We start from the raw sequence: 13,345 nt of genomic DNA on the forward strand, positions 1-13,345 counted from the left end.
AAACGTATTAATTACATATTGAAATTTAGAGCACGTACTTTTTGAAAATACAATCCTCATTCATTTTCTAAGTCCACATTACTGTGCGGGCATTCATTAATTCATCAAAGTTTTCAACATCTTCACACTTCTCAAACATCCTTTTATCTAATCTTTAAGTAAATACAAACTTCCTTTTTATTTTCTCTCTATTTTTAGTAGGGTTTCCATGTTTTTTACGATGTTTTGACAACCGATAGCATTAGTTTGTCTAAATAGTTAGTTGTTAAAGGAAAAAATCAATAGAGATCAAACCACATTATAGTACATAAGCATTATTTCTTTTTCCACTGCAGTAAAACTTTATTTGCTTTTTTTATAATGTTTTGGAGGACAACAAAATCTTAAATGCAACTAAACACCTGATTAACCAAAAATTTGATGTTCAATCTTATTTTTTATTTGTTGTCCTTCCTACTTAGGAAGATGCTCTTCGGCCAGCCCGCTCGCTCGCTCCACACGAGTTGTCGAAGCAAGACTCATTGTCAGGTGAAGAGGGTGTGAAATTTTTTTATGTAAGTTGTAGGAATGAGGGTGTGAACCATCAAATTCATGTAAAAACCTTCACTTGTGTTCTTTGTATCATATTTAAGACCATATCTTTTATTTTTACAAGCAATATTGATGAACATTTTCTAGTTTTGCTGCCATTGTTGGCTTGGCTATAACAAATATATTTTTTATTGAAGTAGGGTTTAGGGTTTAACGATGCCAAGTTCAAGTTTAAAATCTTGCTCCTTTCTCCCATATTAATAATGCATGTATCAAATACAAAATCGTTTGTTTTAAATCTAGAACTCGAGAGCATTGGCCCACACAGTTAAACCATAGGCCGGGTATGAGTTTGAGCCCAAGTCAGCCGACTACTGGCAACTTTCAAGTCCACACGCACCCCACTCACTACCAAAATATATATAAAATAAAAAAAGAGAGAGATCAAAGTTTCGAGCGATCCTTCTCACTGATTCGAGTCTTGGTCGTCATCGTCGTCAGACTCCCAACTTTGTCCATCAGCAACTCTCTCCGTCTCTGAGTCTCTCTGTGTGTGTTTGTGTGAAATCATGATCTTTGTTGATGGGCTTCCCTTTTCTACAGACTCTTCTGCATCGCCTCAGGTACTCTCTCTCTCTCTCTCTCTCTCTCTCTCTCTATAGATAGATACATAGGTATATAGGTATATATGTGTTTGGTTGATGAGAAAAAATGTGGTGGGAAAGAGTAAAGTAGAAACAATAAAGTTGCCCAACTGTTTGCCTTACTTGAGGCGATAATAACGGAAATTTTTAAATTTGTAAAAAGTAGATATTCCAAATTTGTGTCCAGCATTTCATCTGCGATTGTTGTCAAAAGCTTTTCTTTGTAGAAACAAAACAAATTATAAAGCTAAATTTGATGCTTATTGGATGCTTACGGTATGGGTTGTAGTTACTACCTTACCTAGCTGATGCGGTTCTAGTTACCACCTTACCCAGCTGATGCGGTTTGCAGTTACCACCTCACCTCGTTGTCTTCAATCATGGTTGTTAATCAATCATAGCCGTTGTAAGTTATGAGTTTTTATGTATGGGGATTGGGGAGTTGTTGACTCTCCTGCTTTCCTTCATGTATATGTACATGTATCCTTGTAATTGTAAATCACAAAATCAATATACAATCTTTTTATCAAATTCCACAATGCTCTAAGTTTCTGATGCCCTTACTTATGAAACAAATTTTAAAATAAAAAATTCTAGTTTATTTGTTGCAACACCTTAATCTGCAAGATGAGTACTAATGAAGTTTATGTTTATTAGATTTACATACATTATTTATACATACAATAATAAAGTATACCGAAACTTCAAATAACTACATTTTTTGAGAAACAGAATCTGGAATTGTCTTCTGACGGATAATTTGCTCGCTCAAATTCCTCTACTTTACATTTTCCATAAAATATTTCTGCACTCCTTGCAATACATTTATAATAGAACTTAAAGCTTGTGCTCGTGAACAGGGATGGGATACTCTGGTTGCTCTACTGGAACACCCTGCTTTGGTAGAAGCCTCAAATTCGTTCAAAGCTATCTCGGAGAGGAGATTCTCTGTACGTGAAGAATCAGTTCTGGACACATCGCCACGTAGTAAATGGGTTTATTTGTTCCAGAGAGAATATGCAACTGTTGATCCAGCATTGGTGGATGTATGTTTCTTTCTCCATTCCTTTGGGCAAACACTCATCAACATGTGGCATGAACTTTTTCTTGCATATATACAGCGGAGAGACATCAATTTAACCTTTCTTTACTTAGTTCACTTATTAGTATATGATGCCAGTACAACCATTGAACCATTCTTCTAGTGTTAACATGCTATATTTCAAGGGCCTATTGAACTCAAAGAAAAGGGTTAGCATCTTGTCCATATTAACTTTGTAGTAACTACTGTTAGTGAAAACATGGTGGCCAAGACCCTTATGCATGTTGAAGGCCTTCATTTGAGGAAAGTGGCATTTGATAGTCCTGCACGCTGAAAGCTGTCCTGGTACTCTTTTCAGCTTTAATATAGGCATCCTTGTGTTGCAATGTGCAACATAACATAGAGACTGCATGGTGAACTAAAATAAAAAGTACATGGGTTGATGGTAGTCTTCCTTATTATCTTGTGCAAAATGGAAGTCATCTCATGATTTATTCATGGCCATCCTGATGGTTCTTAAAGTTATCATATTTTCTGCCTTAAAGAGATGGATGTAAGTTAGTGTCATTGTATTGTTGATGGTTTTTCTGAAATGGTTGCTAGCTATTAACTGATCACTTTCATGGTAATTGTAGTTTTAGTATCAAGAGTACTACTAATTATTCCTTTGCTAACTTCAATTTTTTTCTTCTTGGTCTTCCTCGTTAAAAGTTTGTTGGAACTGATGAAGCAACAACCTGTATCGGTGTGGCCATCCGGAATCCTAGAAATGGAATGTAAGAAACGGATTTATTGGGGATATAATTGTTTAAATCATACCAGTTTTCAAATAGTAATTTCATATTTGGTTCTACTTTTTTAACAAGAAACGCCATAGATGACAAAACAAACACCAAAAGTTGGACTCCAATTGAAGTGGTAAATATGACCGGTTCTAGATCTCTTATCATTGTAACAAGTAAGACATTTTCATGTCATCTACCATTCCACCAAAATTTGGACTCCAATTGAAGTGGTAAATATGACCGGTTCTAGATCTCTTATCATCGTAACAAGTAAGACATTTTCATGTCATCTACCATTCCATTTGGCGATTAAAGTTAGGAAACTTTTGGTGCTCTAGTACTGTTGTTTCTCATTCTGTTTTCAAACTGTAGGACCTCAGTTGCTCATATGGATTCTCCAAACATTGTGGACACGGGTTTATCCCAAATGCTGTCACTCCTTGTTGACCATAACACGGATATGGAGTTAGATGTACTATTCCTAACTGAAATGATTTTGTGACTTAAATGGTTATATGCTTTTTATTGACTCATAGAATCTAGCATAAATAAAGGAATATTTCATGTTCACAAAATGCAGGTGCATCTAGTTGGTGGATTTGAAGATGTTTCAACTAATGTTTGCTCCAGGATCCTCTACTTTGTTATTGATTTTCCAGAGGTGTAGTTATCTACTCAGAAACAGGATACTTCAAGCTGAAAAATATTGAACTTTGTGTGCAGCATGGTAACTACAACACTGGATCAGAAAGTCAGGAAAACTTGGATGGTTATTCCTTCCCTTTAGGTGCCAAAATTGTTGAAACTTTAAGGAAGAGACCAGAGAAATTCCATATACGTACTCTATGCATTCTTGGGCATAACACTAGAAGGGATCCCGAGGGAAACGCGTACCCAAGCTTCAACGGTTTCATGGTTAGCTTCAACTCCATGAATTAAATATCAATTTGTTGTATGGCTAATGTTCATTTAAGTCGGTTCAAAATGAGATAAACCATCACATTTTTTGTGTGCTCACCTGTGAAGTTTATAATGTTGTGTAATGTGTGAGTGAAACTTCTGTTAAATCCTTCATATTGTAGATATTTTTCACTATTTCAGATAGGAACTTCCACCGGATCTATTACCCCAGCTATCTTTGACAAAACCTCAAGATGCCCTGATGAAGTTGTCAGGAGAATTCGAGTTTCTGTATCATATGAGGACACTAGTTGGAAAGGAAAGTTACTAGAAACATATGATACCCAAACTGATCATTTCAAGATAGCTCCATGTTGCTGGTAAGAGTTACTTCATCGATTATGCCTTCAACTTTTAATTACTTTGCAACATATCTCTGCTTCTCTTAAAGTTGTGTTCAACCATGCCAGCAACATTGACCTCACATATCGTTTCTATTCATGCAGGACACTGCAGCAGTTACATTTTGCTTTGTCATTACAACGCTACTCTGATTCAGAAATCCTTCTCATGTGTTCTACTTCACCTTCTGCTGAGAACCCAGATTTTGTGGAGAATATGAGAAGGTATGCACAATCGAAAGTAGACCCGTCTTAAAGTTCTTAGTGATCACACACACGCAGAAAAAGAATTTGAATATAAAGAAAGAAAAGAGGATATTTCCCCATGATAAAAGAAGAAAGAATAAAAGATTGACAGGAACTGCACAGCAAGTTGATCACAAGTAGATGCATTGAAGTTTTTCTTGTTTCTGGCTCGTGTAATCATAATCTATGAGTCAAGACTTGTATACGTTGCAATTCCTAGAAATAGGATGATGTTCATCCCATAGAATAATGTTAATTTCCGGATATTGCTTTAACTAAATTTGGTAATCTTGATGCAGGCAATGGGACTACCTAATTAAACACCCAGATTGGAGAGAAACCTTTCCCATGAAGCAGCCACGCATATTTGAGAGGACTGCTGAAGGTGGCTGGAGAAAGCCACAAGGTGCTGATACATTAATGAATAGGAGGTTCTAGTTATTTTGCAATCTTACCCATGTCTCTAAATTTAGATGATCATGCAACAAATTTGAACTATCATGTTCTCGGCCTTTAAAAGAAGGATGTAAGTTGGTAACTCGTCGCAATCTTAGCTGTTTTTGTCAGCAATTGTTTGTTGTTAACTGAGTACTTACGTGGCAATTGAAGGGTCTGTTTGATAACTATTTAGTTTTTAGTTTTTAATTTTACTTTTTGCGCTTGAGATATGAGGAAAAGTAAGAAAGGTGGTGGAAGGAAGGGGAAGAAATAAAGAAGAGTGAATGAAAACAAAATATTGGAAGTGAAAACAACTTAAATAGTTACCATTTGATGACAATTTTGTTCAGTGTTAATTTTTTCAGATTTTTGCTTGAGATATAGGAAGTATATATATGAGAAAAGTGATGGATGAAGAACGGTGATGGGAGGGAGAGGAAGAAACAGAGAAGAATGAATTAAAACAAAATCTTCTTTTCCATGAAATGCTTTGTGTCGGTTATGTCCCAGGAAATGCTTGTTGGGACTGAAGAAGCAACAACCTTAGGAATGTTGGTGTTGCCATATGGAAAATGGAATGTGAGACATGCTTTTATTGGGGACTTACATTAACATCATTAAAATGTTTTTAAAGGGTTATTTCGTGTTTGGTTCATCCTTTCTCATTAAGGCATGCGCAACAAACTAAAATACTATTGAAAATACAAGCGTATGGGTGTATAGTACACGTATACGCATGCGTATCATCGGCAAATTTATTAACCAAAGTACAAAAAACTATAACGAGGCAATGGAGAGGCCGAAGCAAAGAAAAGGAGAGGCGGCAATAGAGACCTTTGAAAGCCCTAAAAAGCCACTTGGACTCGTCGTGCTTTCAAGAGCCACCAGCCGAATTCCAAATCCAAGTCCAACACAAACACTCGCTCAATACTTACAAATAACGAGAAGAACTCAAACTCGCAGCAAAACAGAAACACTTGTTCTCTTTCTCTCTTTGGTTGTTGGAGTTTTGTCTCTCTGAAATTCCGAATCCTTGTCATTTCTTTTCTTCTTATGGCTCTTGTGAGTCGGATTCAGTCTCTCTCTGCCTTCTCTTCTTCCTCCACCCATTTCAGAAAACCCCACTCCTCCTCCTCCTTCAACCCCATTTCTTCATTACGCTTCAACTCCACTTCCTCCAATTCCTCCTCCTCACCTTTTACAGAGAAGGCTTCTATCGAGAGATACCAGCGAGACCACTGGCTCTACAAAAACCAACATTCAGAATCCGACCAACCCTTACCCACTCCCTGCTGCTCTCTCCCGCCCGATTTTGATTCCTTGAGGGAAAACGACATCGCTTTGCAGCTACCCGAGCTCAGGAACCTGCTTCAGGTGCTCAGAGAAAAGAGGCAGACTCAAGGTGATCGAGGCGGCTGCGGGCCCGGGAATGTCTTCTTGGTGGGGACGGGGCCTGGGGACCCCGAGCTCCTGACAATGAAGGCTTACAGAGTTATTCAGACTGCTGATTTGTTGCTCTATGATAGGTTGGTGTCCAATGATGTCTTAGATTTGGTTGGCTCTGGTGCTAGACTTCTCTATGTGGGCAAGACTGCTGGGTACCATAGCAGAACCCAGGTAATCAAGCACTCATCTTTCTTAATTTCCATTTCCGAAACCAAAATCCCTTCTTTTTTTTCTTTTTTTTTTTTGTGAGTTTAAATTGTGTTTCGAATATATGGGTTCTGTGTCACAATAAATTTGAAAGCTTTGTGCAATTCGGTGAATTGGGTATTTGCGTTTGTGTTTGTTTGCATCTGGGTTTGTGGGATTCAAAGTTTTGGTTGTCAATTACGAAAACTTTACTTGATCTGATGCTATATAAAATTTGGTCTTTTCAATTTGGATTTCAGGAAATGAACTGAATTTGTTTTCCCTCTTTCAGGAGGAGATACATGAATTGTTACTGAGTTTTGCCGAAGCTGGAGCTAATGTTGTGAGGCTCAAAGGAGGGGATCCGCTGGTGAGCTTTTATAATGGTCTTTCATAAAATTGTGTCTGTTTTTGCCTGTGATATCATGTTCCATCTTGTAAAACATATCGATTTTCTTTAGGTGTTTGGAAGGGGTGGAGAGGAGATGGATTTTCTGCGGCAACAAGGAATTGAAGTTAACGTTATTCCAGGTACAATCACAAATCAATGTGGTAGCGCTGTTATTTAGTTGACATTTTTATAAGAATGGTGGAATGTCTCATGGACATGTCTACATTGTTTCCCCATTGCTTTTTGAAGAGAGAATGTTCAACATTGCCATCTCAAGATTCTCAACACATTGATAAAGTTTCAGTAATCTAATTTCAGAGAATTTAAGATGGTCCGCAGTCACAAAGATCTGCTAAAGCTGAACATTATTAGCTATGCTATCCCTGTAGAAATGTTCTATTTTGTCAGTTAGTTCCTTAAAATTATGACACTTCATTGGCATTTAAAATTTTTCCTCGTTGGAAATCATAGGTGAGAAGTCTTCCGTATGCAAAAGGGTGTCTGAAAATTGAGATTAGTACACTTTGCTTCTTAATTCCTGAAGAATTTTTGAACACATAGGCCATTAAGTATAAAGTTTCGGCTGGGAGCTCTTGTAACTTGTAAGATGGGTGAGTCTTCATCCATATGAATATGTTATATATTAAGAGTCTAGGAACAACTTTTTTCCTATCTAGGTTGTGGCCTAAAGAACTTATAGTTTGTGTCTGTTGGAAACAAATTTTCTCTTCCCTTATCCAAATTGTGCATCCTTTGTTTTCTTTGACATGATTATTCTCTCAAAAGGTCAAGCTATTTGATCAAAATCTTTTTACCTTTCAGGTATTACTGCTGCTTCAGGGATAGCAGCAAATCTAGGGATTCCGTTAACTCATCGAGGTGTCTCAAATAGTGTTAGATTTCTCACCGGCCACTCCAGGAAGGGAGGAACAGATCCTCTGTTTGTGGCAGAGAATGCAGCTGACCCTGATTCGACCTTGGTGGTTTACATGGGTTTGTCGACTCTCCCTTCTCTTGCTCAAAAGTTGGTGCATCATGGTCTACCGCCCAATACACCAGCTGTTGCAGTTGAGCGAGGGACCACACCTCAACAACGCATGGTAAGGATGGTCTCCTGTTGTGTATTGGTATATGCCCATGTTGGACTTCAGATGGTGTCTTTTCTTTGCCTGATTACCTTACATTTGTGTCATTTTAGGACCTTTCTTATACAGATAGGAATTCAGATCGTAAGAGTTTGCCCATTTCCATAATTCATGTATTTAATGGAATTGATCGTTCTTGCATGTGCATTCATACAGGTTTTTGCAGAACTGAAGGATGTTGCAGATGAAATTGTATCAGCAGAGTTAGTATCACCAACGTTGATCATCATTGGGAAAGTAGTGGCACTTTCACCGTTGTGGCCATATGCTTCAAAGGAAGTATCCTGTCTTGTAGAAACACTATAGGCGCATCTGAGGCTTGACTACAAGTGTTTTGCCCATCCAATTAAACTTCAGACCTTAGGCTCGCGGCTTGTGAATTTCGGTAATTAGAGCTTTAGTTCCTAAGCCAGGATGATCTTCGATTTAGGCGGAAATTGTTTTTTAGCAGCATGAGAGCGTGATTAATTAATTAAAACAGTAGAGTTTTTGAATATTTTTGGAATGATTTGTACATGACAAGATTTTAATTAGGGGTGTTTGATCAAATTTGAAGCCTAAGGTAATGTAATGCGAGTTAGAATTTGAATAGTTTGGGTTGGATGGATGGGTCATCACATTGACAATTTGACGCATGAGGATAAATATCAACAACTCTAATACAAACAGTGTAGCATGTGTTCATAGTTTCCTACACAACCCCACCCATTGACCCATTTGCATATCATAATTCACGAGGCAAAGAAAGGAAAACTAATGAAAAGAAAATTTTGAGTTTTAATGATAAGGATAAAATAAAGGGTAAAGTGAATAGTATGAGGATTGATTTTTTAGTGTAAAAATGTGGTTTTTTATTAAAGTGAACAATACCGTGAGCTTTTTGTTATAACTCCCGGCAAAGAAACCATTCCACTTTAAGAAACCAAAGAGAAAGAAACTGTTGCTGTTCACTATCCGCATGTGGGCAACCTGTCCTGTTTGGTAGGCCAGATGAGATAGGTTTGGCTAAATGAAATGGACTTGAGTCAAGTCAATTGTTTGTTTTGTCAAAACGCGAGATAGAACATAATGAGTTATGAATCCACAATATAGTGCTTTATTTAACATATCCATATATATAGGTTACAAGTCTCTAACAGTCTAATCTTATTCCTAAGGTTAAATCTTATTCAACCCACAAACTCATGTCCCACCCAAATATCTTTATTACTGTTATATAACGAGTGCCCTGATAATTTTATCTTTTCCTAAAATTAAAGAAAGTCACGTTAATTGTAAGAGAATCAAGATTATTTGATAACCATTTTGTTTTCAGATTTAACTTTAAAGTCAAACAAAATAGTCGTCGCTTACCTTTCGTTCTTAGTTATTTAATTTTTTTTGTTGTACTCTCTTTTATATTGTATAATTAAAATCAAACGATGAGTGACTGCGATTTTCTTAGACCCTAAAATCTTTAAGAATAAGACTCATGTTGTTAGTACCAACATTTATAAATGAAAGTTACGGTTTAATGTTTCAATGTTATATTTGCCTAATTTTTTTTTCTCAAACATTCATTATTATGACAACTCATTGCAAGGCTTAGTTCACTCATCTACCCTTTTAGTGTACATACAATAATAATAAAAAATAAATAAGAGGTTTCTAAGACTAATGGTGGAAAAAAATACCGAAAAATCCAAACTGAACCGAAAAAATCCGAAAACCGAACCGAAAAAATCCCAAACCGAAAATACCGTATGGTAATCAATCTCACATTTTCAGTTGTTCGGTAATCCCGAACAGAACCGAAATAATAATATATATATTATTTAATTTTAAATATATTTTGGAATTGTAACAGTCGTCCGATTTGGTTGAGATTTAATCTCAACCGTTGAATCCAAATAATACCCTCACTCAGTCACACTCTCTCTCAACCTCACCTCACCCTCCTCGACCTCACCCTACTCAGACTCAGACTTTAGTCACTCTCTTTTCGACCTCACCTCACCCTACTCGACCTCACCCTCAGTCACTCTCTCTCTCTCGACCTCACCTCACCTTAACCTCCTCACTTATTTCTCTCGATCTCTCTCCTCCTCCTTATTTGCCGTCTTCGAATCCGGCCACACCCACATCACACAAGTGACCCACCTCTCTCTCGACTGACCTATCACCTCTCTGATCTCTCTCTCTCTCGACTTCTCATCCCTCACTGTGGAGTCTTCCTTCTCATCCCTCACTATGCACCGATTCTCCCCCAAATCAGGTAAATATTGGAATTAATTTAGGGTTTGAAATTTAATTTAGGGTTCAAATTCTAGATTAGGGTTTGTGAAATTTGTTCGCGATTTGGATTGGATGTTCATGATTCTAGCCTTAATTTAATTTCTATATTTATGTTTACCATTAGGTTAGGGTTTATGAAAAAAAAATTCGATTTAGTAATGAGACTATTACTGGAATTTGGTTGACCCCACAGTTTCATGATGATCTGCATAGGTTAATAATTAGCTTCCTTTAAACATGATATGAATGTGACATACATGATAGAGAATGAGAATTGCTATCCCTTTCTCTGCATTTCTTCTCATGTCTAGAGAATGTTAATGTTGGTTGTCTTGAGTTAATTTTTAGGCATGAGGCAGAGGTGATGTTCGTGACATGCTTGCAGCTGGAAGCCTGGACATTAAATGACCAATATGTGGTTAGATAGACCAAAGAATCTTGATTAATTAAATGACCAATTTTGTACCCGTGCATGGAATTATAAATATTCTGATGGTTTTTTATCATGGGTAAGGAATGGCTTCCAGAAAGATAGGTTTGCATAAAAATGATCTTGGGTAGTTTATAAAGATCTGGACTAAACATAGTTTTGCAAATGGACCTTCCTTATATGCTGTGAGCCTTTTCTAGTAGTGAAACATGCTTGAGTTATATTTTCCTTTTGGCGGTGATTAATGTTGTTATAATTGGTTTGTTATGTCACACTAATGAACGCTTGAGATATGTCAGAGATTTTTTTGGAACACAGAAAATGCGTTATTTTTTCCCTTCTTATCTGTGCATGGGTGTTCGTTATATGCTTTTAGATTCACTTATTTACTTTCATGTCATCCAGGTTATCAGCACTGCTAGGACATGCAATTGCATTTTAATTGTTCTTGATGCAATAAAGCCAATAACTCACAATCGTCTAATTGAAAAAGAGCTCGAGGGATTTGGCATAAGGTCAGCTGTAGCTTTGTTAGTGAAATTCCGTCCTCAGATTTCACTATTTAAAATTACGTATTTCGTATTCGTATTCTTAATTTTGACACTTTTATATTTACGGCGTATAGTTTTTTTTTTCGATAAATAAAAGGACGAAATTGCCCCTATTGTATTAAACGAGATTCTTCGCGGACGTATTTGATCCCTACATATTTTTCCATTTATCTTTACATATTTGGATAGTGCTCGTCGATACGAACACGTGAGCGCAAACAGAATGTAAGTTGGAATTATAACGAAGAAGGTATAGACGAGCAAAGACAGGGGCGAAATTATCATTTGACCATTATCTAGAAGGCTCTAGATTTGCTGGAGCAGTGATATGGCGCCACATGTGTGGCCAAGATGGAGAGATGAGAGGAGAAATGAGGGATTGGACTAACAAATCAGAAATAAGGGAAAAGTAGTGAACCAATGGGAAGGGAGGAAAGGAGGGAAATGGGAGAGGGGGAGAAACAGCCAACCTGGGTCGTTCCTTTGACCCATTTCCCTGCTCGACCAGACCCAGTTTCCTCAACTCCTTCTCGTCACCTTTCCGACAGATTTTACGACAAATCACGTCGGGCCAGCACCTTCAAACGAGTCGCCGACCTTCCCTCTTCATTTCTCACTCTAGTTCGAGCCATCTTGGCTCTTGTTTCGTGAGAATCAAAGTCGTGGGCTTCATGGGTGTCACCGCGACGATCTGCCGTTCCTGCAGCTACCATCTTCGACTTCCACCATCAATTAACTTTCCTTGAACCCAGGAACCATGCCCAATCATTGGTTGAAGAGTTGGGGTTTGATTTGGCAGCGATTCAAAGAACACCCAATTCTAAGTTTTCGGTGAATCGAGGTGAATTCAAGCATCTTTTCGGCCGAATTGGACTTTGGCCCAAGTATGAAAGTTCTTCCCCTTGTTGTGTTCTACAATTCTGTAAAATTTGGTAATTTTTGGAGTTTGTCGGAAAATTGGGTTTTCTTTTCACTGGAAACCACCACCATCAGCGACGCGTGGCCAATGGGCTAACTTTGTCTTTCTAGGCTAAATGTGACATCTGATTGACGAAATTTCGTTGTTTGAACATATTTTCGTTAAGCTCCGCCACTTGACCATTATAACAATCAACGATCTGATCGTTAGATCGTTCTCAAACTTTAATATGTTATTATATGTAGTATTTGAGGACTTCAGGAACTTAAGGATTGGGAATCCGATGTACGGATCTTTCTGAATTGAATTTCTAAGTTTGTAAAACCAAACGTTACCGCTACTTAATTTTAGCAATTGGCGGAGATCCAACCGTTGGATCGTTCCGAAACTTTAGGATATTGTTCTAGAAGATAAATGAGACTCTTGAGAAATCATGGATTGTAAATCCGTGGGTGGATATTCTGGATCTAATTATGTAGGGTTGTGGACCCCACCATTAACTGAGAGTTGACTTTTGATCAACATGTTTCGAATCATTCTTAAATACTAAAATTAGTACTACTAGAGACTAAGTGAAGTCTAGTGGGCCTACATTGGTTAGTGAGTAACTTTAATACATATGATCTGGTTATTACCTTGAAATCTCCGTTCTAGTATTCTTTGTGGATACGGCATGATTTTAGAACTATGTTTTATATTAAATTATTATTTTATATTGGATTGGGAATACTTGTGAAATGTGATTTGAAATGCAGGTTGAATTATTTGTGAAATGTGAGGCTTAGTAGTGGACCGTTAAGCCATTATGATGGGGATTTATTGCTTCGATATCGTTTCATTTCTTGCTTCATTGATCTGTTCTAAATTTAGTACTTGTGCTTGCTTCATATCTTGTTTCATTGTTTCATTTCTCGTTTCGTTGAGCTGTTATAAATTAAGTACTTTGATTCATGTTCTTTTGAGCCGTTGATATGTTTCTTGGACTTCCACTTAGTTTCGTTGAGTGGTCTGGAACT

The 13,345-nt window shown here is 37.3% G+C and overlaps 2 protein-coding genes across 3 annotated transcripts; both read left to right on the top strand.

The window, feature by feature from the left end:
• The first annotated feature begins 976 nt into the window (after window positions 1–976).
• On the top strand, window positions 977–5,179 carry LOC137734135 (protein N-terminal asparagine amidohydrolase). 2 transcript variants are annotated; one of them, XM_068473429.1, is made up of 9 exons: window positions 977–1,154; window positions 2,036–2,221; window positions 2,929–2,993; window positions 3,375–3,474; window positions 3,583–3,621; window positions 3,726–3,917; window positions 4,104–4,282; window positions 4,409–4,528; window positions 4,849–5,179. In XM_068473429.1, exons 1-9 carry the CDS (start codon window positions 1,101–1,103, stop codon window positions 4,985–4,987), a joined length of 1,074 nt encoding a protein of 357 aa, XP_068329530.1. In that variant the 5' UTR covers window positions 977–1,100; the 3' UTR covers window positions 4,988–5,179. The 2 variants fall into 2 exon arrangements, with proteins under 2 accessions (XP_068329530.1, XP_068329531.1); XM_068473430.1 differs by lacking the exons at window positions 2,929–2,993; window positions 3,375–3,474; window positions 3,583–3,621.
• Window positions 5,180–5,884: 705 nt separating this feature from the next.
• LOC137734133 (S-adenosyl-L-methionine-dependent uroporphyrinogen III methyltransferase, chloroplastic-like) lies at window positions 5,885–8,744 on the top strand. The gene is made up of 5 exons (XM_068473427.1): window positions 5,885–6,604; window positions 6,912–6,989; window positions 7,081–7,150; window positions 7,833–8,110; window positions 8,312–8,744. The coding sequence occupies exons 1-5, from the start codon at window positions 6,041–6,043 to the stop codon at window positions 8,459–8,461; spliced, it is 1,140 nt and encodes a 379-aa protein (XP_068329528.1). The 5' UTR covers window positions 5,885–6,040; the 3' UTR covers window positions 8,462–8,744.
• Window positions 8,745–13,345: the final 4,601 nt, after the last annotated feature.

Source organism: Pyrus communis, chromosome 5, assembly GCF_963583255.1.
Source record: "Pyrus communis chromosome 5, drPyrComm1.1, whole genome shotgun sequence".
NCBI lineage: Eukaryota > Viridiplantae > Streptophyta > Magnoliopsida > Rosales > Rosaceae > Pyrus > Pyrus communis.